Raw genomic sequence first — 26,065 nt, forward strand, 5'->3', positions numbered from 1 at the left:
CTGCACTGCATACAAAAGTTCGACGGGAGCAGTAAAGTAATTATTTGTTTAATCCAATAATTATCGACTCCAATCAAATTGGCGGTCTTCTGGTTGTTTTTAATGTCCCAGAACGTGCTAAATTCGCTGAATCAGTGAATAACGGTAACTGTAGATATAACTGCCTGTGGTGTGTAGTGTTCTCTTGTGTTCCTGCGTGTAGGCGTTTGTGTGGGACGGGCAAATATAAAATCGTAACGTAACAAGCAAAAGAGAGCAGCAAAAAACAAAAAGAACCAACAAAAAAACGTGTGAAAACGAAAACTACATTTAAATATAAGGTGGTGACAGTTGCGAAAAAGCAGTTAGCAGTTTAAATTGGACAGTAAAAGCTGACAACGCCGGACAGACAGTGAAGTGTTCAGGCATTTCAAGGACCTTTTTCGCCTCCTGTCTGCTGTTCGGTTTGTGAGAGTGTGTGTGTATGCATGTGCAGGCGTGTGTGTTGAGTGCCTTTTGACCACGACCACCTGGGCGGTAGTCAAGTGGAAATTTTGCGTTCAAGGACAACGGCAGTGCCCCCCCTTGTCGATTGTCACCCCGCGACCCCGTCGAGAGTTGTCTTAGCCACCACCCGCGCCCCCCAACTAAAACTTTTAAATCGACGACAGTTCGTCCGGTCGGTCAAGAATAGTGTTTATTCCGAAATCGAAAAAGGGAATTCAGTTTTAATTTCACATGGTGTGTGTGTGTGTTTTTTTTTGTATTCTGTATGTGTGGGTGCCGTTTTTCGTATTCGTATTTCATTTTTTGCCGCGTTGAGTGAGCTTGCGCACACCAATACGAACGAAATTGAGAACTTTTCTTCGCATAACCGATTTTTCGCTCTCTCTCTCTCTCAATCGCTTATCGCTCCTCTTCTATCTCTTTCGCAGCCCAGCCAGCGCTGCACTCGAAAATAACCGTTTGCGAGTAGCAAGAGAGAGAGCGGCACACATTTAAAAGTGAAATAAATCAAAAAGTACGTGGAAATGGACAAGAAAATATCAGCTGCGGCGCAGAATTGACAAAGTCGATAGGGGGACCAACAAAATCATCCAGGTCCGATAAAGCAAAGCAAAATAAAACAGAACAGTGAAAAAAAGGGGCAAAGCAGCGGTACTAAATTCCGTTTACCACGTGTGTTCGCTTGTAGGCGCTTGTGTCTGTGTGTATGCAGCTGATTCGGCATGTGGGTGTTTGGTTGCGAGTGTTTGGAGGGGGCACAAAACTAAAGTAGATTTTAAACTACCGCTCACTTCCGCTGATTTAAACGTATTTATTTAGGCAATTGCCTTGCCCCAATTGAATTAGTTGTTCAAGGACTTTGTGCCCCAGCTTGTCCTTGTTAGGGCAGCTATTTTTTTGCGCAGCTAGCGGATAAATGGCTAGAAAGGTCATCACTATGAACGCGCCTGCGTGAACGGGTAGCAAAAGCAGGAAGCAGGAGTAAAGAAGAGCTTGATGTGTGTGTGTGTGTGTGTGTGTGTGGCGCATAGCTACACATAACGGAGAAAAACGTAACGTAAACTTAACGCAAAAGGGAACCGATACTACCACCCCCTTCCCCACTCTCTCCATTAGTGGCCTAACATAGACATTAATTGGATAACCTACGATCGGATAAACATTCAATGCACGAAATCTATGTTGCTAGTTCTTATCCTTTCCCATTAAACTCTCAAAACGGCATTATTCCATTCCATCCTGGTAGCTCTTGCCGGCTATATTAATTCAAATTCGATTTCATGGGAAAGCGTTATACAAATGCCAAGCGTTTTGAATTGGACTACGCCTAAGGTCCCGTCGCAGTCGAATTGGAAGAAGGCAACAATTCTTGTCAGATGATGACATAAAATTATAGATATAGATATAGATAGATATAGATATTTCACTAAATAACACAATTTTGGTAATCAATAAAAAGTTTTCAAACCTAATCATATTTTTATTATTTTTTTTACTTAACTGACTTAGGACTTCAAAATGAATAAGAAAATTATTACCTATTGTATATCAATAAGAATCGCATTTCCAATTCTTGCTGAGTTACGTTAATTTTGAAATTAGATTTATCTGAAAAATGGCCAATATACTTTGCTAACATCCGGAAAGTATGCAGCAGAGTGTGTGAGTGTGTGTGTGCTGTTGCAAAAGCCAGAGGCGTTTTAAAGGGGGTTGCACTGCGTATGGAAAGGGTAAAAAAGAAATGTTTCATTTGATTTAATGCCAAATTCCCTTTCTCCATATGTCAGTAAGGTTCATCTATATTTGATATATTTTGTTCTGCGTTACAGAATTTATATTTCTGTTTTAGTTTTATATTTATTAATTTGTACATTTTTGTAAATTTCTAGCCACCGATTAACGTGATTTTTGTATCCATTGTTCTTTTTTAAATACCAAAAGGAGCGGCGCTGTCGTCCAATTTGCATCGCCGTGTTCTTCGTCAGTGTTTGTTGTCGTCTCCTCGTTCGTCCTTAATTTTATTTCGTCCTTGTGCAACAAGAAGAAGCAAAAGAACAGCCACATCAAACAGGAGGAGGATCACTGCAATACACAGTTTCCAAATGCTTTAAAAATATTCGGCAATATCTAAATATCTAGAAAAGTAAGACAAGCAGCGAATCAGCAACAACAATCGAAAACACCAAACAAAAACCAAAAAACTAAGATAAGCCGAAAGCCGAAGGAGGCTCGCAAATTTGTTTACAAATTTGCAATACATTTTAAGTAAGCGGAGGAGAAGAAGGGGTGTTTGTTGCGCATCAGTGTGTGTGTGTGTGCGTGCGCGTGGATTGTATAGGTCCTTCGCTCATTTTTACCCCGACGAAACGAACTATTGTTGGCCTTTTCTTGCGGCAATAGAAGGGACCTCAATTGGAATGGCCCTCGTGGGAGAGCGGAGGGACATTAGGGAGCAGCAGAAGTAGCAGCAGCAGCAGCAGCAGCAGCAGGATTAGGATCAGGAATAGGATCAGGAATAGGATCAGCAGCAAATGCAAGCAAGCGCAAAGGACTAGAAAAGCAAGCAGCGACCAGAATTTAGGAGCCAGGAAATACGGAATTGCAATCAGGAAACAGGAACGGGAACGGGAAAAGCAGCCCAAAAACAATAAAACAAAAGGAATCCATTGAATCGACAAAAGACAAGAACTTGTTGTATCAGAGCAGCGCCAAAAGAAAGGTGAGTAGTAGTTATTCAAGAATAATATTCGGCTTTACTGGTATTCCTGATCAATCAAAGTTAACTTGTTTGTAGGACAATGACTACTTTGGAGGAGCCTGTCCAGGCGGCGGACACGGTCGATCCGTGTCCTCCGGGGATTCCCAATCTGAAAACCGTTCTCAGCGACGATGCCTCGAACTCATCGGTGCTGGAGGACATCGATGTGAGCAATACGAGCAGCAGTAGCTCCAGTTCTAGCAGCTCTAGCTCCAGCTCTGGTTCCTGCTCGGGATCGGGCACCGATACGGACACCGGCAAGGGTAGCAGCAATGTCGGCAGTCTGGATGTGACTAGCTCATCGAGCATTGGTTCAGAGACTTCCATCTCATCGACGGGCTCCACAGCCATTGCAGGACCATCCACTTTGCTAGACGATTCGAACTCATCCGGACTGGGCCTGGTGGTGGATGTGGATAGCAACGGGAGCAGCCAGGAGCTGAGCAGCCACGGCGTCACCGAGCTGGACTCGCTGGAGGACTCGTGCAGCGGCCTAATGATCAAGGATGGGGATAAGCTATGCAAGCTGTGCAGGTGAGAGGGAATTGATCATTAAGATTATTAGTAGCAATTGAAGATTTTACTATTATATGAATGTAAATCCTAAATTTGTGATAGCATTTTAAAGCTGATCAACCGGTTTCCTTGTTTGCCCACAGCTTACGCCTCGTGATGCCGCGCATCTTGTCTTGCCTCCACGTATTCTGTGAGGACTGCCTGCAGGCAGTGGTATCGAAGGACACGATGTCGGCCAGCTCGCCCAACAGCTGCTCCTCGTCGTCGTTCGATGGCAGCGAGCACCAGAACCGTTTGTCCGCTGTGTTCATCGAATGCCCCGTGTGCAAGCAGGAGACACCGCTGGGACCCAAGGGTATCAAGGCACTACCCTGCGACTATATCGTGACCAATATACTGGACCTCTCCAATTTGGAGTCCGAGCACATTGTGTGCACATCGTGCAAGAGCAAAGAGGAGGCCATTTCGCGTTGCAACGACTGCGCCAACTTTCTTTGCAATGGCTGCGATAACGCCCATAAGTATATGCGTTGCTTCGAAAATCACCATGTTGTGCGCATCGAGGATCTGACCAAGAACGTCCACGACAAGCTGATCATCCATAAGCCAGTGTTCTGCCCACAGCACGTAAGCGAGAATCTCAAGTACTATTGCTTCACCTGCCAGGTGCCCACGTGCAATGATTGCCTGCTGAGCGATCACAAGGGCAGCGATCATCATTATGAGACGGCCACGGTGGCGGAGCAGGCGGTTCGAGCCGATCTCGAGGAAACACTGAGTGATACGCTCAAGAAGGCCGACTACTGCAACGATGCGGGTAGCAATCTGGGCAGTGCCCTCACTGAACTCCAGTCACAGCACGATACTGTGCGGCAGCAAATCGAGGATGCCTACAAGTGCTACAAGCGTATGCTAGAATCGATCAAGGATCAGATGCTTAACGAGCTGGGACGCTTGCACTCGGATCGCGAGCTAAAGATCATGGATCTGATGCAGAGCATGGAGAATACTATGGGCAAGCTGCAGCACGCTGCCCAGTTTGGCCAGCGGGCTGTCGATAAGGCCAATTCCATAGAGTTTCTGCTGCTGAAGCCCATCATCAGTGCCCAGTGCTTGAATCTCATGGAGCAGACGCCCAAGTGCGATATCAACTATCAGCTGCAATTTGACTCGAAGCCAGAGATGTTCGAGCAATTCGCCAGGGAGATGTTTGGCAAATTTCAAACGGATCACATTGACTCTAGTCCCAAGAAGCTGGGGATGACCCAGCAGCTGCAACAGCAACAGCAGCAGCAGCAGCAGTTGCAACAGCAACAACATCAGCACCAGCACCAAGTGCAACAACAACAGCATCATCATCAGCAGCAGCAGCAGCAGAAACAGCAGGTGCAGCATCAACAGCAGCAGCAAAAGCTGCAGTTGCAGCAACAACAGCAGCATCAACACAACTCAAACAATTTGATTGTCGGCCATCGTGGCAGCTCCTCTGTCCAAGGGCGCCTGACCTCAGCTGTATTTAGCCCCATCTCGCTGCCCTCCTCGCTGCAGAGTTCCTTCGATGGCGACACCAACTCGGTGATGAGCAATTTCTCCATGATGGACTCGCCGCCGCAGCCATCATCGCAACAGCAATTGCCATCTGCCCAGCAGCAGTCTCAGCAGCAGCAGCAGCAACAGCAGCAGCAACAGGCGGTGGTGCTGCAGCAGGTGCAACAGCAGCAGAAGCACCAGCAACACCAAGTGCAGCAGCAGCAACAGCAACAGGTGCTGCATCAGCCAACATCGGCCCAGTCCATGCCGCAGCAGTTGGGTCAGCTCGTTGCACCGCAGGGAATTGTCCAGCAGGCTGGACATGTCAATCTCAACGCTGGTCCCGGTCCGAATATATCCATCAATGGACTGGGCGCCGGTGGTCCGCCACCTAGTTTTAGCATGCTGGAGTACAACATCTCACGACTGGCCAGCTTGACGGAAACAATGCCAGACACCCTCAACGATGCACTGGCTGTTGGTGGAGGAGCAGCCGGACCCGTTCCGAATGTTGTGGCCCAAGTGCCTGGTGGTTCGGCCGTGACTGGTGCAGCCGTAGTGGGAGCATCGCATGCGCATCAGCAGCAATCGCAGGCCGTAATGCCGGCATCGGCGGTCACTCCAACGCAGCCAATTACCTTGGCTGACATCCTATCGGGCGACCAGCGGGCGCTTAATAATCTCCAGGCGCTGGCCAAGCTGGGACTCAACAACAATGGTGAGTTTCTTGGAAGCCAATAGATTAAGCTTTTTCTTTCCTTTTTTTCGTTTTTTTTTTTTTTTTTTTTAATTTTTATTTTGCTTACATCTTTAAGTTGTTTTTTGTTTCTTTCTTTTTTCCTGCTCGCACATACCCCACACCACCCACACCCACAACACCAAAACCTCTACCACACACAAAATTTCACAACCAACTCACAGATGATGGGCTTTTGTTGAACGGATCCTCAACGGAAATTGATTTTTTGTCAGATTTCTGCATGCCACCGGCTACATCGCCCAGCCTGCAGTCCCTCAATCCAATCGTTGGTGGCGTGGAGGACATGGGACTCAATAACTTCCATGCCGTGGCTGCGCCAGGCACCACCAGTGTGGTCACCGGCCGGAACAAGGCCACTCCGATGCAGATCCGTTGCAAATTCGGTTCACTGGGCACCGCCAAGGGTCAGTTTAATTCACCACATGGATTTTGCCTGGGCGTCGACGAGGAGATCATCGTGGCGGACACGAACAACCATCGCATCGAGGTCTTCGACAAGATGGGTGCCCTCAAGTTCCAGTTCGGTGTGGCCGGCAAGGAGGAGGGCCAGCTCTGGTATCCGCGCAAGGTGGCCGTGATGCATAACAATGGCAAATTTGTGGTCTGCGATCGTGGAAACGAACGTTCTCGCATGCAAATCTTTTCCAAGTGCGGACACTTTATGCGCAAGATAGCTATTAGGTAAGTGTAAATATATAAAAAACTAAACAATTGGGGAAATAAGTTAATAACACAAATTTGCATTCATCCACAGATACATTGATATCGTGGCTGGCTTGGCTGTCACAGCTAAGGGTCACATTGTGGCCGTGGATAGCGTGTCGCCCACCGTCTTTGTGATCTCCGAGGAGGGAGAATTGGTTCGCTGGTTCGACTGCAGCGACTATATGCGCGAGCCCTCCGACATCGCTATACGAGGTGAGCAACTTACTCCATCTCGAAGATTAGTTCATTAACTAATTCAACACTGTTGTTTTTCATTGTGCCCGCGCCCACCAGACAACGATTTTTACGTGTGCGACTTCAAAGGCCATTGCGTGGCCGTTTTCCAGGACGACGGCACATTCCTCTATCGCATTGGCAACGAGAAGGTCACTTGCTTCCCCAATGGCATTGATATATCAAATGCCGGTGACGTGCTCATCGGTGATTCGCACGGCAATCGCTTCCACGTCGCCTGCTATTCCCGCGAAGGCGCCCTTCAGTCCGAGTTCGAGTGTCCCCATGTAAAGGTGAGTCGCTATATGGAATGTTAGTTAGCCCGTAGGTATTAGGTAAATGCATATTATTTTGAATGCATATTATTTTGAATTTTGCATAATTGATTTGGAATTCCACAGCAGTCTTGATGTGGTTTCGAACCGTATGCTGTGCGAAGTAATACGCTAACAATGATACATTTACAGGTTTCCCGCTGCTGCGGACTAAAAATCACATCCGAGGGCTATGTGGTTACGCTGGCAAAGAATAATCATCATGTTCTAGTCCTGAACACCCTCTATGTTCACTGATTGCAAATCAAAGCGCGCAACAATCGTCCATCAGTCGATATGAACAAATATAACTACAAATACTCGTCGGGCAAGATATACGGATGTCGACGGCAGCAGCAATCAACAAACACCAGCAATAGCAACACCATCTGCAACAGCAACAGCAACAGCAACAGCAACAGCAACAGTAATAGCAATAGCAATAGCAACCTCAACATAAATATCTTGGCAAGGAGTCAACACACCGTACACTGCAATAACAACAGTCAACTGGACAAGATAAGCAGGATAAGTAGCATGAGCAACATTTGCCTCATCGACAGCAACAGCAACAGCAACATCAATCAACAACCATTGACTACAACAGCGTCAATCATCTAATAGAACCGAGAAGCAAGAATTAGAACAAACTAAGACATTGACACCATCAACAGATGCAGATAGCAGATGCAACTATACCAAATGGGCATATATGTATGAATCAAAATGTATATGTATATATATGAGTGGGGAATGCTAATAGACTAAATACGAATGATTAACTACGAATACGTGAAAATGAAAAGGTCGAGCTCCTATTTTTTTTTCCCCGTTTATCTGTATAGTCCCCTATCAACGTTCGAATTCTTAAAGCTGATCAAATCTGCGGCTGCACAGACTCGCTCTATATATATGGAGTACAGCTGGAGGCAAATGCAATGCGTTGAATGCGACTTGAAACACATTTTGTTTAATGCGAAACACGAGAAACGTTGCCGCTGCAACCGTATGAAACACATAAACAAACCAATAACAGATGATAAACAAAATGCAACAAATACTATTTTTGATCTCTAATTTAAAAACAATTAGCGCTACTACTAAAAAAAAACAAAAACAAACATCAACAAATGTAACAAGGAAAAACAAAACAAAATATAAATATAACAACAAAAACGGTGGAAAAACAAGAAGAATCGACATGAAAACTTCGAATATTTTCAAAACGTTTATAAAAACAAAAAACTCTTTTTAAATTGTTTTTGATTATATTCCTTTTTAATTGAATTTTTGTTCTTGTTAAAATTGTCATAACACACACACACACACACACGCCACACTCACACAAACACGACTACTTTACATGTTACTTATTATCTATATAGACATATATATTGTTATATCGACCGATTAGCTTTTTTGTGCATACCCTTCCAGAATCTTTTTCTAAAAAAACGAAAACAAGAAAAAAAAAAAAAAAACGAAACACGCATATATATATCTACACCTAGTATACAACATCTATGTATATCTAGCAAAATGTGCAACTTTTGTGCACAGGTTTTTTGCTAACAAATAAGGAAGTAAACAATTTGTTGAGGGCGTCATCAGAGGTCGCGTACAGGCAATAATTATAGAAGAAGATGAAATCTAAGTAGTTTATTTCGATTTCAAACTGAAACCAAAACACTAAGATACAATTTCAGAAAATAACAAAAACTGTTTAGGTTTTTCCTTACGCTGCTTATATAAGGTGATATCTATTTATATATAAATCTATATGAGTATATGAAAACAAAACAAAACAAACTATATATATCTTAAACATATATGTGAAATCCTATGACTATATGACTTTGCCATATAATATACAAAGCAGGACGAGAGAAGAGAGTAGGGAGTTAGGCATATAGGGATAGCAAGGGACGGAGGATGACGGAACGAATGGAGGCAACACACAACACAACACACCACACGACAGATATGATATCCAGAGACCCAGAGATCTAGAGATTCATAGATCCAGAGAATACATTCGATATGTATCAACTAAGTGCGTTCATCACGATAGAGATCATCCGACATAAACTACAGACAAGAACTCAACATACAAATTAATCTGTAAGCTAAAAAAAAAACAAACCAAACAAAACGAATGCAGATCGCATTAGGCCAACAACTATAATAACTAATACATCAGATTTGATTGAACCTACAGAGATGACATACGCGTATCTGTTAAGTTCTTATATACATTGTTAAAGAAGCAAAACACACAAAAAGAAAAAAACAAAAACAAACGATATTCCTTTTGCTTATAAACAAACAAAACAAAAATGCAATACACACGTGCGCATTTAAGCGACAGATGTGCACACAAACAAACACACACACACACGTACACCACAAAACAAAGCAAAAACAACACCCAAAAACACTCACGATTTATATAGACGATATATAGACAACCATTTAAGATGATATATATATATATATATATAAATAAATAAATATATATTTATACATATGTATATATATATATATATATATATATGTTCGGATACATGCAACATTTCTTTCCCGTTGTAATACAATATAAGGCTGGTTTACTCCCAAGACATTATTATTTATCTATATACAAAATAACATTTTTTAATTGTGTGAATTTTATCATGTGAGAGGCGTTAGGTAGAACAAAAAATGGCGATTAATTTAAACGAAGTTGGGCGAGAAAGCAAAGCGAAGCAAGCAACTTATTTTTTATAGGCTGTAACAACCACATTTATTATATACATATACATCTATGTGTACATCTACATTAATATGTGACACACACACACACACACACACACGCCCATACACCCATACTCATCCACACACATAAGGCATAACAACGAAACGAATCCTTTGTATTGTGAACATTATGATATCCTGTTATTTGTTAGTTGTGTTCGAAACTATGCGATTCCTTTTTTAAATGTTTTAAACAGCAAAAATCTTATGTTAATCCCATCATTGGCATTTGTGTACCACAATGCGGCGCGGAGCTAAAAACTGTTTTAAATCTTGTCATTTTTCTAATTTTAATTGCTAGTTTTAGTCTAGTTTAAACAACACGAGAGCATTAAAGAGCGTGTTTGGTTTATGTTAAATGTTGAGTTGAGTTGAGTACTAAACAAATGGACTGTGGTCGATCGCGAAGGCCGCACCGTTTGCATTAACCATCATTTACTATTGTCATTATTATTAATTATTATTAATTATTATTATTATTATTATTGTTTAGTTTTTACGTTGTTACATTGTGAGGCTACACACAATTCTGTTTACATCATTATGATGTAGTGTAATCTATATGTAATAACAACAAACTGCGAAAGCCAATGTGAAACGCTTCTGTTTATGTTATACCACTGAAATTATGATCATTTTACTATATACATTATATTTAAAACACTATGTACCCCAAAGTTGTTGATGGTAGACGAGACGAGGATCTTACAAATGCAAAATGATACTAAGCAAGAGCGAAAGAGAGAGAAAAAGAGCGAGAGAGAGATAGATAGATAGAGCGAGAGAGAGAGAGAGGGTAAAAAATGCAATTTTTTATGAAACAATTTGGCTGTTGAAATATATAATTTTTAATTTAATTACGTTTTCGCATTTCGTTTATTACAACTTAGGCCCCAAAGCAAATGTTATAGATTATGAATTGAATTTACAGCGAAATCGCCAGGATTTCGGTTGAGCACCTTTCCTTAAACCACCTAAACTTTCCTTTCCATTTTCGCATAAATACTTTAAAATCTTGTCGCGCTGCATTAACTACGGAAGTATTAAGATGAAACATTTTGCTAAAGACAATGGAAACACTCAAATGCAAAGTATACCAAAAGAATTGTTTTTAATATCCTAATCGTATTTGTATGTGTATATGTATGTTTACCTTTACCTTTTTACTTGATTGCGTTTAAATTCGATTTAAACTTCTTGTTTCCCAATTGATTGTCTTTTTGTCTTTGTCTTAGTCAGCAGAATTTTCTGAATTTCTGTGACCACCTAATTAGGAAAACCAAACTCGAAAACTTTTATAGAAATATACGAAACAACAAATAACAAATGAAAAACAAAAATCCAATAAAAAAAATACCATTTTACATTTGTTTATAGTTTTTATGGAAAGCCCTCAAAATGAAATTGTAATTCCACACGCTTTTATTTTACAAACTTAAACGATCACAACATAAAGAGGTTACATTTACTATATTAATTTTGTGTTTTATTTTTATTTCCTCTCTCTTTGTTGAAATCACAAAATGGAAAAAGTCAATTGTTGCTTTAACGAAAATTATGAATTATGAATTATAATTTAAGTTTTAGGTTGGATAAGCAAATGATATTAAGTGAAATTGTATATGATTTTTAAAACAAACAAACAAACAAACAACTTTTCCACACGAAACACACAAAACGAAGAGGAAAACAACAAATTTATTTCCTATGGCATACAAATTTTTAAAATGAAAAAAAAAACCAAATAAACATAAATGTGCTTAAGTTTAAATCAAATTTACAATTTAGTTGAGATTACGCAACTTAACGACGATAACATTTTACTAACTACGTATAAACTATAGGATTTCTAGTGAAAATATATACATACATATATAATATATATTTACACACCTGTATATATTTGTATTATGTATACAGTTATGTACGATTAGCGAATGGCCCAGAAGGGGGGCGTGGCCAGGAGAGGGGCGGTACTACCACTAGTCAGCGACAAATACTAATTACTAATTAATTACTACCAATTACCAAAACCCAAATCGAATTGAATAGAAACGAAACCCAAGCCGATGAAATAGTAACTAGCATTGGACGCAGATTTGGACATGTTGCCATTTAACATTTAACAATTAACAATTAACAATTAACATTTAACCACTAACACCGACTGACAAATATTGACCAAGGCCGCCCTCCCACCCCCTTCTCCGCCTACCCCCGCCACCCACTGCGCTCTAGTTTTCAATGCCGAAAGCTGCATAAAAAGCAATAAAAAAACACAAACGAAAGTGAGGAATGAGAATTTTCTTAGTTGCCTACGCTGCAAATTGTGACAAAGTGAAAGCTTTCCACCTCAACTCTATACATCAATAGTTTATCAACATTTGTATACAAATATTACGAGTAATATATACATTAATTTTCGATTCGTATTCCCCGTACTTTATGGTTTTTACTTCACTCTATTGTAACTCAGCGAACTCAGTAAAACGAAAGTAAAACCTGAATATAACTTATTAATTAGAAAGTATCCAAATTTACACAGACAACTGAACACCACACATGTTTCTCAATCACTCGATATACTTGTAGTTATGTTTATTACCAATCGACACACGCATATTATTATGATTATTATTATAATTATGATTATGAACTCTATATATATATACATATATATATATATATATATACATATATTGTCGATAATTGGCGAGATCAAATCGAGAAATCAAGCGAATGAAGGACGAACCTTTTGATAAAGATGCTGCCAAAGATTTTTTATACAATGTGTATGTGGAAAATTCGAAGAGCGGAGAACCATTTAGATTTATTACGAAAGTGTAGCCTATTGAATATATTGTCCACCTTATTTTTACGATAATTATTTGATTAGTTCGGTCAAGTGTATTAATTTTGTTACTCTTTTTTTTTTTGTGGTCAAAATAAATGAAACGAAATGCAAACAAAAGCGAGATATTTTTGAGACTTTTGCTCAAAAGCCAAGCCAGTAAATGTAAAACCAAAATGTACTTGCTAAGGATTCAAGATTCACGATAACCGATAAACATTTAACGATTATGTATATCGAAGTATTTGAAGCTGGATTTGTTGGCTAATTTTGTTCCTCGATGCGACGCTTAAAACAAAAACACACACTTTCGTGCGGATGTAAGACATAAACCACTAGACATACATATACGATATACATACATATTGATCGGGCAGATATATAGATTCGATTCGATATGTCTACAATCAAATGAGTCATGGTCACGATGGCTTAGCTAAGTACACACTAAACACCACACACAACACACCGAGTACACAACGCCTCCTGCTCCACCACCCACTCCACCACGCCATCAGTCACCACCCACTGGCACCTTCAAACACCTCCAAACACCTTCAAACACCCCACCCCCGCCCCTCATGATTTGCCCAGTTAAGTAACTCGTTATTCGACTTGTATCATACTTGCATTTAGTTCAATTCCGAGACAAGAGCCACAAGTAACTAACATAAATCGATGGTAATGAAAGCATGAAATGAAAAATAAAAAACAACAAACAAAACCACAAGAGGAAAAAAAAAACAACCCAAACAAACGCTTTATACATCAAATTATTTTAATATAAATGTATAACAAGACATATATCTATATATACATATACAAGCAGACATATACAAAACCAACAACAAATATATTACGTATTTTAGTTAAAGCGAAGTACATTTTTTAAGGAACTAATTCAAATAAATGAAACTCAACCTATATAGACAGTCCCCAATTCAAAAGGCGGAGACGTTCGATGAAAAAAAAAAAACAAAACAAAACAAATTTACTAAATTATTTATACATGCGTACATATACTTACATATATGTAAAACAATAATTGATAGAAACAAAGAGGAAAACAAAAAAAATGAACAACAGAAATACAATCTAGTGTACGTCAATTTTTTGATGATATTTTTCGCCTTATTATAGAGAAACAAAACGGGAACGATGGGAAACCGAAATTCGAGGTAAAGAGTTAATTGAAACCGAGTGAAGTTATGTAATTCGGCTTCCACTAGGTCAAAACCAAAACCAAAAAAAAAAAAAAACTAAAAACAACACTTTTTAAATGAAAGCAGAAGAATTTTTTGGGATTTATTTGCGAGCGTAGAACGGAGATCACATGTCAAGTTGATAGGAAATAACAAAAAAATGGAAACACTAAACGACAAGCAATCAATTACCAAAAAAACAAAACAAAAAAGAATTATATATTATACGGATAAATCATAAATAACATTAAGCGATGGAAACTGAACGAAAACCAACAGCAACCACAACCAATATGTAATCAAAAGCAAGTTTACAATACACACAACAACTAAAACTAAAAACAAAACACTAAAAACCAAACATTATCAACAATTAAAAACAACAGAATAATATTGAAGAGAAAAACCTACAAAGTCGAAACTAAAAGCAAGCAAATCAATTAAACACTTTTAAAAATCGATCTAGCCATTCGACAAGTAAAACATTTTACCTAATACTATTAAAACCACTAAACAAAAAAAACTAAACAACTATTTGATGATTTGCCGGCTATGAAGAGAGAAGAGCAAACAAGTTCCTCAATTTTATGATTTATGTATTTAAACAATTTTATTTTACGCTTTAGTTACTATAGTTTCACTTTAGCATCGTAGCATTTTTGTGTAATAACTTAACACTCACGAAACAATTGTTGATAATATTGAGTTGTGTTCAGCTTATGTGAATTATGTGAACGATATATTAATATGTAGGTAAATTTAAAATATAGAGAAAACCAGGGATTGAAAAGTAATTAAGTGTGGAAATCTGGAAATTTGTACGCCCCCTTATTACTTTGTAAAACCTCCAGAAATAAAAACGAGCCAAAAAGAATTTATGAAACAATATACTGAACATTAAACACTTGATTTTTCTTTTAACCTTTAAGCATTTATATCTTCTGCCTAACAAAAAAAAAAAAACTCTCTGTTCAGATATTGCATTTAAGTCATCGACCATTTAATGCTTTTCGCTTGATCTTAATGTTTAGAAAATATGTAGATTCCCAAACAAAAAGAAAAAAAAATGTCAAAAAACCCAAAGAGAGGCTAACAATGTAAAAAAAAAAAAACTCCCTGGTCGAGTTGTTGTGTTAAATTTGCGTACATATCACTGGGAATTATTTACACTATGCTACCAAAAAAAAACCAAAAACAAACGAACGAACGAAAAAACAAACACAAGAAACCAAAAACAAAATGAGAAATGTGAATTTTTTGGCATAATGTTTACACACTGTGCCGATATTTATACACCATAATGGGGATTGGTTTTTCGATTTCGGTTTTACACAACACCAATATGGTTTTCTTCGATCGTTTGTTGCTCACCATTTTTTTTTTGTTTTTTTTTTGTCAGTGTATGTTTGGTGCGTGCAATTGGGAGTGTAGTGTTTTTGAATATATTATAACTAAGCGCATATGTCTTATAGTGGAAACATCACACAGAAACTAAAACTATAGTGCCATGATTCATGATAGACAAATGAAAAACGATATAAGGATAATGAATGATGAATTGTTTATTGATGTGCTGTAACATTTAGTGAGTCCTTTTTTGACAACCAAACCAAACAAAACCAAATAGTGGATACAAAAATTATATACATGCATATTTACTAGTTTATAGCGAACCAAAAGCAAAACCAAAACCAAAATCAAGTTAGTAACAACAAATTGCAATACGAATACGAATAAAAGCTTTTCGTGTTTTGGGCCAGATGGAAGCTAGGATCGGAAAACTTGATCGGGATATGAGATGGAGCTAAGCGGCAGGATACCATATGAAAACAGAAGCAATTAGAAAGCTTTTATTTTTCTAGAATTTTAAAACCAAACAAGAAAACCAAAAGCCTAACAGCTAGGAAAACCATAAAACTAAAGCTAATGAACATGAAAAACCAACTTCCTAATTTCTCTCAGCGCAAACGAAACCAAACAAACTTAAATTAACAAACTAACACTAACTAGTAGCGAACAAACAAAATGGCATTGTGGGTGTATACCGATATATCCGTTATATCCGATATATCCGATATGAGTACTAGTCTTAGAACCATAGAGCAATAAAAAACATAGCAAGTAATGCCGATTCAAAATAAATTGTCTCTGGGGTTGTTCAAAAAAAAAAAAGAAGAAAAATAGTATGAATGCGTTCAACAAACCGATGAGAAATGCAAATGAAACCAACATTTTTATGTGTAGCGAATATTATGGAAAACAAAATTTACACAATTAACAGTAAACAACACAATTATACATAGCTCGATAATAATGACAAATTATATATATATACATGTATATTCGAATTAAGATATGACCAAAAAAAAAAAAACCAATAGAAACCGAAAACTTTTCCGCGCCTTGGCAAATTTTTAAGTAACATATATATACATATATATATATATATATATACATATATATATTAGTGTATAGATACCAATTTAGTGGGCAGGAGTATCCAGATCGGAGCGAGCTACACTGCAAGAAACTTTGCCACACCACTAAGACAGAGAAACCAGACAACGATGTTAGGTAAACCCAAAGAACGAGGTGTGCTAGCAAAACCCAATCCAAAAAAAGCAAATACGCATAGATATTATCCAGTCCGCATAGAGAACAAATAATCGACATTTTTAAGCAAACGTAATGCAAAACCCAATAAACTTAAACGAACAAATTCCCTGTGTTGTCAAATGGCTTTAAACAAAAATGCGATTGCAAATGCGAATGAATAATGCGAATAAACAATGTAAAATGAATAGTGGAAAACCCAAAAACCCAGATACGATTTGTAAACCATAAGCAGATATTTTGTAAGCTAAGCAAAGTGTAGAGGAAAACATTTTTGGGGTCGAGTGCAGGAACACAACAATATTTTTGGGCACCAAATATACAGTCAACTTATTGTATTGCATTACGATTACGAATACGATAACGATAACGATATTTATACATATACTACCTATATAGGACTACGACTACGTATGACGATGAAAATCAATTGATGAATCGATGAAAAGTATGAAATATATGAAATATGATAAATGATAAATGAAAAACACGATTTTCCAGCAGTTCGCCAACGACGAGTGCGACAATGGAAACCCAAAACTTACAAACATATTACCATTAGAATGTTTTATGAATTATATACACCTTATATACATGACATATACATGACATATACATGTGTAAATTAGCCTAAACGATAAGATGTTGAATGAATTTTATGTGAGTTATTTTTGATGTTGTATAGTTAAAAACGAAAGCATAACAAACCAAAACAATCTCCCTTTAAGCAACCAAAGCGATAACAAATTACAATTGTTGGGCATTTTAATGAAACTAAAAAACATACAGAGTGCAATACAATAAAAAACAAAAACGATAAAAAACATTAAAAAAAATAATAAAAAAGTAAGAAAAGAGCAAACTTAAGGCACAGCAAACATTTTTTTTCGAGCGGTTCGAAGCGATATATATATATATATATATATATATATATGTTTACTCAAAATACTACTCGTATTCAACAAGAATTTTTGAATTTTCTTTGAGAATCGACGACCGACAAAACAAACAGAAAACTAAAAAAAGCTGCCTCAGAAGTAAAAATTGAATTAACTCAAAAATTTACTAAGCGATTATATATACACATATATATTTCATATGGACAGTGGGCGCTAAAAAAGTAGCCACTGTTTATATATTGCAACTCGAACAAATGGAATTTTACCAAGAACGCAAACCGGAAACGGAAATGAAATGCCGTTTCAAGCGAAAGCGAAAGCTAATGCGAAACTAAAGACAACACCAAAACACACAAATGATTTAAACAAATTTACAAAAAAAACAAAAAAACTTGTGTATTTGTATTCTCGTTTCTTTTGTAGGGCAGCATTTAGTTTGTAGCACAAGGGTTAAGGGCAAACACCAATAATGATTAATGCGATTTAATTAAACAAAAAAAAAAATGTGTGAAGTTTTGAAAACAAAGCATATGACAAGCGCATATGAAAATGTTCCTCTAGAACCAAGCTAATCGAAATTGTTTCATCTATCCACATCTGACCGACCCTTGTGACCTTTTCAATATCGAATCTGATTTGTGGCTAGGCAAACTTTACACATTTAATAATATATACACATATACATACATATATAGTATTTAGCGAAAAGGGAAGGCGCAGATTTAAACTATTTACATACTTATAACTATGTGAACTACAGAAACCAACTTATACCATTTTTGCTGACTGTACTCCTTAGGCTTTTTACACCTTTTACCATTTTACTCGCAAACGGCAGACTATTTAACGAACGATAAGTAAAACTCTTGCATGCCACACACTCAAACTCAAAACTCAAAACTCCAACTCAAAACTAAAACTCCAACTCGAACACAACTCAGATATACATATGTACATACTTATATGTATATTCGTATATGGTAGACATGATATAGATTCTGTGGCAGCACCCTATATACACATAAAGTACATAAATCTGAGTATGATGCCTCAAGAATAAGTTTGAATTGTTCGGAGCAGGTGACTCCTGAACTCCTATATAGAACCCCAATAGTCCATCAATCCCTCGGATAGAACCCAGCCCCCTCCCGCCTGTGATAGTCTTGAATCGATGATATATATATATATATATACATATATATATATATGCAACTAATTTGTTTAATTTTTGGAAACCCCTATTTCTCACAACTAGTTTCGATGCGCGCGTGTGTGTGTTTTGCTTTGATATGCTTTACATATATGTACGTATTGAATTATTTATAAAATATACAACTTAGCGTTTACAAATATTATACAAATTTTGAGAAGTAAACGAGGATAGTAAAACAAATATTGACAATATTCATTTGTTGAGCCGTACACCCCAAAAACCTTAGACATATCTTTATGTTGCTGTCAATTTCGTTGTTTAGGCGCTTTTTTCAACATTAGTCAAAAGGCAAAGTTTGCAGTTTGAGCAATTTTTTGCGATAGTTAAAAACTAAATACGAAAATTGCTAGAAATTCAAGCAAACCCCCCCCCCCCCCACAAAAAAAAACCAACGACATATCCTTCTTTTTTGTTTAATTAATTGACAGAATAGTTGAAATTTAAGCGAGAAGTGCTTGTGACCCCAATTCCTGCGTTTGGTGACCCCGATTTCCCAGCAGCAATGGAATAACGAACACACACATGCCTACACTGAGCGAACTTTTGAACCAATTATACAATAAAGCATTATAAGAACAAAGATAGCATTCTAAATGGTAACAGTACCTTTAACGAAACTCATACGATAGATAACTCTGAAGTATTTGATTTGGATTTGGATTCTGATTTCGATTTCGATTCGAATTACGATTCAATCTGCCAGCAGCAATCTTCATCGAATATCAATTTTCGAGCTGACAATATTTTATTGAATATTGTGCCATAAAGCGAATGAACTATATTCAATTGAATTTTTTAGCATTCAGCTAGCTATCCATCCCCCCAAAATGAGAAATCTTGATTTTGTAATTTTTTTGCAAAAATGGTTTCATTTAACAATTATATCTACACACCATTTTACGACAAAAAGTATCTACAGATATTTTTGTATATTTAACAAGAACGTGAGAAACTTCAAGATCCCCAAAAAATGAAATTTGGTCCGAATTTTTTCAGGCAGCATGACAAATGAATCGTATTATCAAGGAACGACATATATATAAATGATATATGTATATATATATACATAAATAGTGCGTGTAATAACTAGAATCACATAATTCCATCCACTTTTGATATTTTAACAAACGATAAAGAAAAAAACAAAAAGAACAAAAAAACAAGAAAAAAATATTTATTAACTTGATGAAGCATCTTAAGTGTTTGAATGTTGTCTTATAAAAACTAATACAAACAAATTATATATGAAAATATATTATAGTATATATGGATATGTAAGTTAAGGGCGTGTCATTCCTAAAACAACAACAAACAGCAAGAACAACAAGAAAAACAAAACCGAAAAACACAATAAATAAGAAGCGTATTTAAGCAGATTGTGGGTAGAACAAACATTTGTTTCGTTGTGCTTTTTACACGAAAATGTTGAAAGTCCTTTCCCAAGGGTTCGTTCAAACGAGTTCGAGTTTTCGAGTTTTCGAAGGCCTGGTACAAAAGTTTCTAAACATAGGTCTAAACCTCCTAAGGCACAGGCACTTTAGCACCCTCCAAACGAAGGACGAAGGACGAAGGGGCGGTAGATGAGGGTCCTTCGGCCAGCTTCAAACACACACACACTTACACCCACTCACTTGGATATTTATATATATATACATACGTATGACTATATAATATAGTGGCACCAAGAAATATGTAATGTCTTATTGTAGAAAACGGTTATTGATATTTACACATCAAGATAAGAAAAATGGAAGGAAGCGCGTAAAACAAAAAAGAAAAAACATATATATACATATATATACATATATATACATATATATATATATATATGTGTATGTATACTTAACTATATAAGAATGCTTTAAATTATACTCAGAACAAAATATATACAATATACACTTATATATATTTACGAGAATACGAGAAACCAGAAATCAGTTAGGAACCTTTTTCTAGAATGTTATGTCTTCCCTTTGAATCAATTAAGCTAAACAACAAAAAACAACAAAATGATAGAAACAATTGATCGAAACCGCTTGACCAAAAACTATAGTAAAAAACCAAAAGCAATTGAGAGGTAAATCAAAGCTTCGATGGAAAAATGAAAATGAAAATGAAAATAAGAACGGAAAATCTAAGAGTTAACTTTAGCACTGCAGCAGCCAAAAGCAAAAAAAAAAGAAGAACCTAAGAACCTAATAACATTGACAAACTACAATAAGATTGAACTCGAATCTAAGCTAAATAGCATTAACAAAACACAAATTCAACTCACGCAGAACAACCTGTTTCATCCAGCCACAAATTTACCTAAACTTACTAAACTTGGCAACTGCAACTGAAACTAAATACAACAACCTATGGTACTTATTGACCCAAAACTTATCCTATAGTTTGCAGCAAACTCAACTCGAACTACCAACTACCAACTACAAACTACAAACTCAACTCAACTCAACTGAACTCAAGACATTATCTAATAAGAATCGAACCGTATCTGGGTTCCCATTATCATCTGTTGATCGTTTTTTTAGTTTTCAGTTTTGACACGAACGAAAGCGTAATTATATTTATAGTTCGAATTATTATATCCTAACTAATGACGTAAATAAATTTGACAAATTATATATACACACGCACATATGCCTATATATGTATACATACATACCTTTAAAGAGTATAACAACAAGAACAAGAACATGAACATGAAATTGCAAATGAAAATGAGGAAAATCGCAGACTACTCAGTGCAACAGATAAGACTAGAAATTGATTACCTGAACCTTGAGAACAAACGTTTGAGTTTTTATTCTTAATTTAACAAAGAAAATCGATGGAAGCGAAACCATTACAATTACAATTACAATTACAATTACAATTAAAATTACACAAGCAATAACAATTGACAGAATCGAGATACTACTTTAATCAGCAATAAAATTGAAGAAGTCAGTCAACACACATACATATACTCGTACACACACACACACACACACACATCTAGAGAATCCTTGCCAGAAATCCAGAAAGTATAAAGCCCATACTTCCAATCTTCTCCTTTACATTCAGCGAATAGTTCAGTTCAGAACTATGGAGAATTATGTCGGTTTCCAAATAGTTTTGAAACATTTTTTATTAGCTCGAACACGATTTTCGAAAATCAGCACAACTATATGGCGTCCTAGAATCTAAAGTCAAATTCTTTGAATATTATTTTTAAGTGGGATTTTTGTGTATTCAACCATTAGGAAAGCTTTTGAAATATTCTATACTGGGATTGATTGATTTTCTCGAGTGTAGCACCCGTAGAGCCTTTTTTGTTTTTTCTTTGGCTTTAATGGACCTTTTATCCTGGTCAACTTGCTTCCCCTCCAACTTCTTTACATGGTTGTGAACGAAAAAAAAAAAAAAAATGGGCTAACAAATTAGACCAATTCCTCAATTCTTCATTTCGATCTCAGCCAACTCGGTCGCACTTTTGAACCATCTGAACACTCTGAGAAAATAGGAATAACAATTGTTAGCAAATTCGATTCGTGTGCCCTCCTTTAATGTCTTGTACTTGTAACCAATGATCATAATTATACACATATATCGACTATATTTACAAATCAACAATAACCGAAACCAATTGTATTGTAGTGCTAAAAACGGATGTAGGAATGCGAAACAATTTTCCAGAACGCTGGATATGTCTTAGATACTTTTGCTCATTGGATTCCAGATGCGTTAGTGTAGCGGAAACCAACATATTTAAACATAAATATAGCTAATTGTGTGTATTTACATATTAAAGTTTACAACAGCCAGCGGCAGTGGATGAAAGTTACGATGTCCTGTAGAATTTTTGAAAGCGTTTTCGTATTCAAACCAAAAAAAAACACAAATTATGGCCTAAATATGAAACTAGAACAAAATATATACCTATATGTATACATATGAATTGTACTTCAAATTATGTCTAAAGCAAGCAACAACAACAACAACAACAACAATTACAAGTGTCTGTATTTTTTTTAAGCAAAACCAAAAACAAAATATAAAAAAAAAAAACGAAAAAAAACCCATTGCAATCAGGTACTGAAATCAAAATTTTTGTAAATTATATAAAACAAAAGCAAGGAATGGTTTTCGTCAAAAGGGATAGAGAAACAAACTAGAACAACCGAAGATATTATGATAAATGGTTTATAGGAACTAGCGTTCAATCGGCGAGTGAAGAGAATATTTGTATTCGATCCTTATTCGTTAATTCGAACATTTCTGTAGCATACTTAGCAGGGCAAAGAAATCGCCGCGTCCTTGGGCCAAAAAAATCCCGACACAAGGAACAGAAACAAAGGCAAGGAAAATAAATGAAATGATGAAATCGAAAGAATATAAGGAAATGAAACACTCATATTTAAATACGTACAGCTATATACTATTACTAGTTGTAACTTTATGTCACTAAGTAGATGCGAAATCGGGGGAGATGAAAAATTGTCCAGACGTTCAACGAAACCAAATGCAATATTTAATTATACAACAAAACTAACATAGAACAAACAAGCGAGTATATGAATATATATATATTTTACAATTGATTTATATAACATATAAGTAAATGCCACATCATTTTTCGTGTAAAGCCTATTGAATTGTTTGTTAAACATTTTTTGAAACATTTTCTTTACGAGAAAACTAAGAATGGGCAGAAAAAAAAACCATAAAAAAGCGAAAAAAAAAAAATCACAGCTCACACAAAGTTACGCCAAAAGAAAAGAAAACCAGAACAAAAAAAATTTATATACATTTATCGAAGGAAAAATATATACAACAAATATAAATTTTAGTGATTAATATAAGCAAAGAACCAAAATGAAATATTCATTTTTCAAAACGCAAATAACTCAAGTGTGGAGAAAATGACAGCAAACAACACTACGAAAATAGCCTTACCATGTTTTCCAAACAAAAAAAACAAAAAAAAACTCGATAACTTTTACATTTTGCGTTTCATTTTTTCCCATTTCATTTTAATGTTCCATCATTCCAAAACGAAATTGACGAGTAACGAAAATATTTTTACAAAACATTAAAGAAAAGTTAGAAAACCGAATAAATAATGAAAAACTAAACCTAAAATGCATAACGCTTCCGACAATAAGCTTTGGCCACACTATTGTAATAATAATATTGAAAAAAAATGAAACCAAAACGGTTGAAAATGAATATGGAAAATCGAAGATGAAATGCAGTTTCAAAAATGATGTTTTTGCACTTACGAACGAATACGGAATTACAACGCCCAATGAACAAATTAAAGTAAAAATATAAATATTTGCCCAATTTAGTCAACAGACATACATATAGATAACAAAAAAAAAATTAACTATGTACTTATGTAGTAGCCTGGTTCTACTGTATATTTTTATTAAATGAAGTTGTATTGCAGAATCAGCAAAGCAAATGTATTTTCATGACACGCATTTGAAGCGAACATATCAAAACCGAATACCGCATACGAGAATACGGAAAATACGAAATTATCTATAAATTACCGATACCGATTACCGATTACCGATTACCAATTAACGATTACCAACTACCGATTGGATGTTATCAGTGAGCGTAAAACCGTTGAACGTTTAGCCCCAAAAGCAAAGAATTTCGAAAATAACTATAAATTTTGGAAGCTGACAGATAAACTATGTACCGGCAGGTGTCTTGCAAAATATTCGCGAATGAAAATAACATAAATTATAAAAAATAACAAATAAAAAAGAAAACTCGAGTTCTTAAGCTGTTTCATCATTTATTATTGACAAATATTTACAAGCGCATTTAGGACGCGAAGTATGTGAAGTATAATATGCAATTGAAACCATAATACCGCAAAAAGATCTAACAATTATAACAAATCAAATGCGAGATGAATACGAAAAATACAAAACAAAAAAAAAAAGAAATCACACAAAACTGAATCTAAATTAAGCATGAATATTTTTTGCTGTGTCTTAGTCCATGTGTCGTAACGAATTTATTGAACTAAATATTATACATTATTAAAATTAAAGAAAAAACCAAAAACACAAAAAACCTAAACAAAAAAATATCTTAACATTTTTTGTTTTAAACGAATAGAAGGCAGGCAATGAAAGAAAATCTCTACAAAATTAAGCACAAATTTTTTCAGAAAAAAAAACCAACAAAAAATTGAAAAATACTAAGAAATTGCCTTTTACTTATATTTTTTTTTTCTACTATAACAAATTGAATTATTAATAATATACAACACACGCTGAATTCATTAAAGCATACAAGCGCGCCTAAAAACATCTGTGACTAATGAAAAAAAAAAAAACAAAAAACAAAACATATATAATTGAAAATCACGAGAAATCACTGCAATCGAAAATGAAAATGAAAAACTCCAATAAAATAATCGTAAAATGCGGGAGGTACAAGAAATTGTTGAGCAACATATGGCAAATACATATACTAGCTACAGTTTAACTAATTATTGATAATGGTACATACATTCTACATATGTACAGCCGACACTCACACTCACACACCCACACCCACACCCACACACAGACACATATACATACATATACAGATATACCAGTACATGCAAAACTTAGTTGTATTTGTATGTGGGATCATACTTGAGTAGAGATTAGAAACCAAAAACCGACAATTTATACATTAGTATTTATGCAACAAGCTACTTTTACTTACACGCCAATGTGTGTGGTATATAGTACGATATATATGTAAATATATATTATATATATATACATATATATTTATATATACAAAAAATATATAGGAGACATTTGACGACCGTAAGCCCGAACACAGCAATTTACTTATATAACAAACCAAAACAAACCAAGTTTCTTTAAAAACTAAAAAACCAAGAAACCAAAACAAACCAATCCCGAAAATGCAAAAGTTTTGGTACGAAAAACGAAGAACAATTATGTAATCGCGGCAAAAGTTGATGGCGAAGACCCCATGAAATACAATATATATACACTTATTTAAAATATTTAACAAAAAAAAAAAAAAACAAAAACAAACGATTTATATATATACATACCACTAAATAGTTTAAATGTTTATTTATTGTATTTAAAGAAGATGAACGATAATGAAACCAAATTTAAATAAAACTAATAACTCAAAAAACCAAAACAAATC

At 35.9% G+C, this 26,065-nt stretch overlaps 1 protein-coding gene across 6 annotated transcripts; it reads left to right on the plus strand.

Moving 5' to 3' along the window:
• Positions 1 to 26,055, plus strand: mei-P26 (meiotic P26). 6 transcript variants are annotated; one of them, NM_001369966.1, is made up of 8 exons: positions 1 to 36; positions 2,428 to 3,205; positions 3,281 to 3,778; positions 3,904 to 6,008; positions 6,263 to 6,731; positions 6,805 to 6,968; positions 7,050 to 7,282; positions 7,457 to 8,405. In NM_001369966.1, exons 3-8 carry the CDS (start codon positions 3,285 to 3,287, stop codon positions 7,922 to 7,924), a joined length of 3,933 nt encoding a protein of 1,310 aa, NP_001356936.1. In that variant the 5' UTR covers positions 1 to 36; positions 2,428 to 3,205; positions 3,281 to 3,284; the 3' UTR covers positions 7,925 to 8,405. The 6 variants fall into 5 exon arrangements, with proteins under 6 accessions (NP_001259377.1, NP_001356936.1, NP_652022.1 ...); NM_001272448.2 differs by having other exon boundaries at positions 1 to 144; positions 6,212 to 6,731; positions 7,457 to 26,055; NM_001272449.1 differs by lacking the exon at positions 1 to 36 and adding an exon at positions 909 to 1,080 and having other exon boundaries at positions 7,457 to 11,936.
• Positions 26,056 to 26,065: the final 10 nt, after the last annotated feature.

This window comes from Drosophila melanogaster, chromosome X (assembly GCF_000001215.4).
Source record: "Drosophila melanogaster chromosome X".
Taxonomy (NCBI): Eukaryota; Metazoa; Arthropoda; class Insecta; order Diptera; family Drosophilidae; genus Drosophila; species Drosophila melanogaster.

Excerpts from the sequence above, each read along its gene's own strand:
- mei-P26 (NM_001272448.2), top strand. The coding sequence starts at position 3,285 with ATGACTACTTTGGAGGAGCCTGTCCAGGCGGCGGACACGGTCGATCCG. Across the intron at positions 6,732-6,804 it reads ATGCGCAAGATAGCTATTAG|ATACATTGATATCGTGGCTG; the intron begins GTAAGTGTAAAT and ends ATTCATCCACAG. Across the intron at positions 6,969-7,049 it reads CTCCGACATCGCTATACGAG|ACAACGATTTTTACGTGTGC; the intron begins GTGAGCAACTTA and ends CGCGCCCACCAG.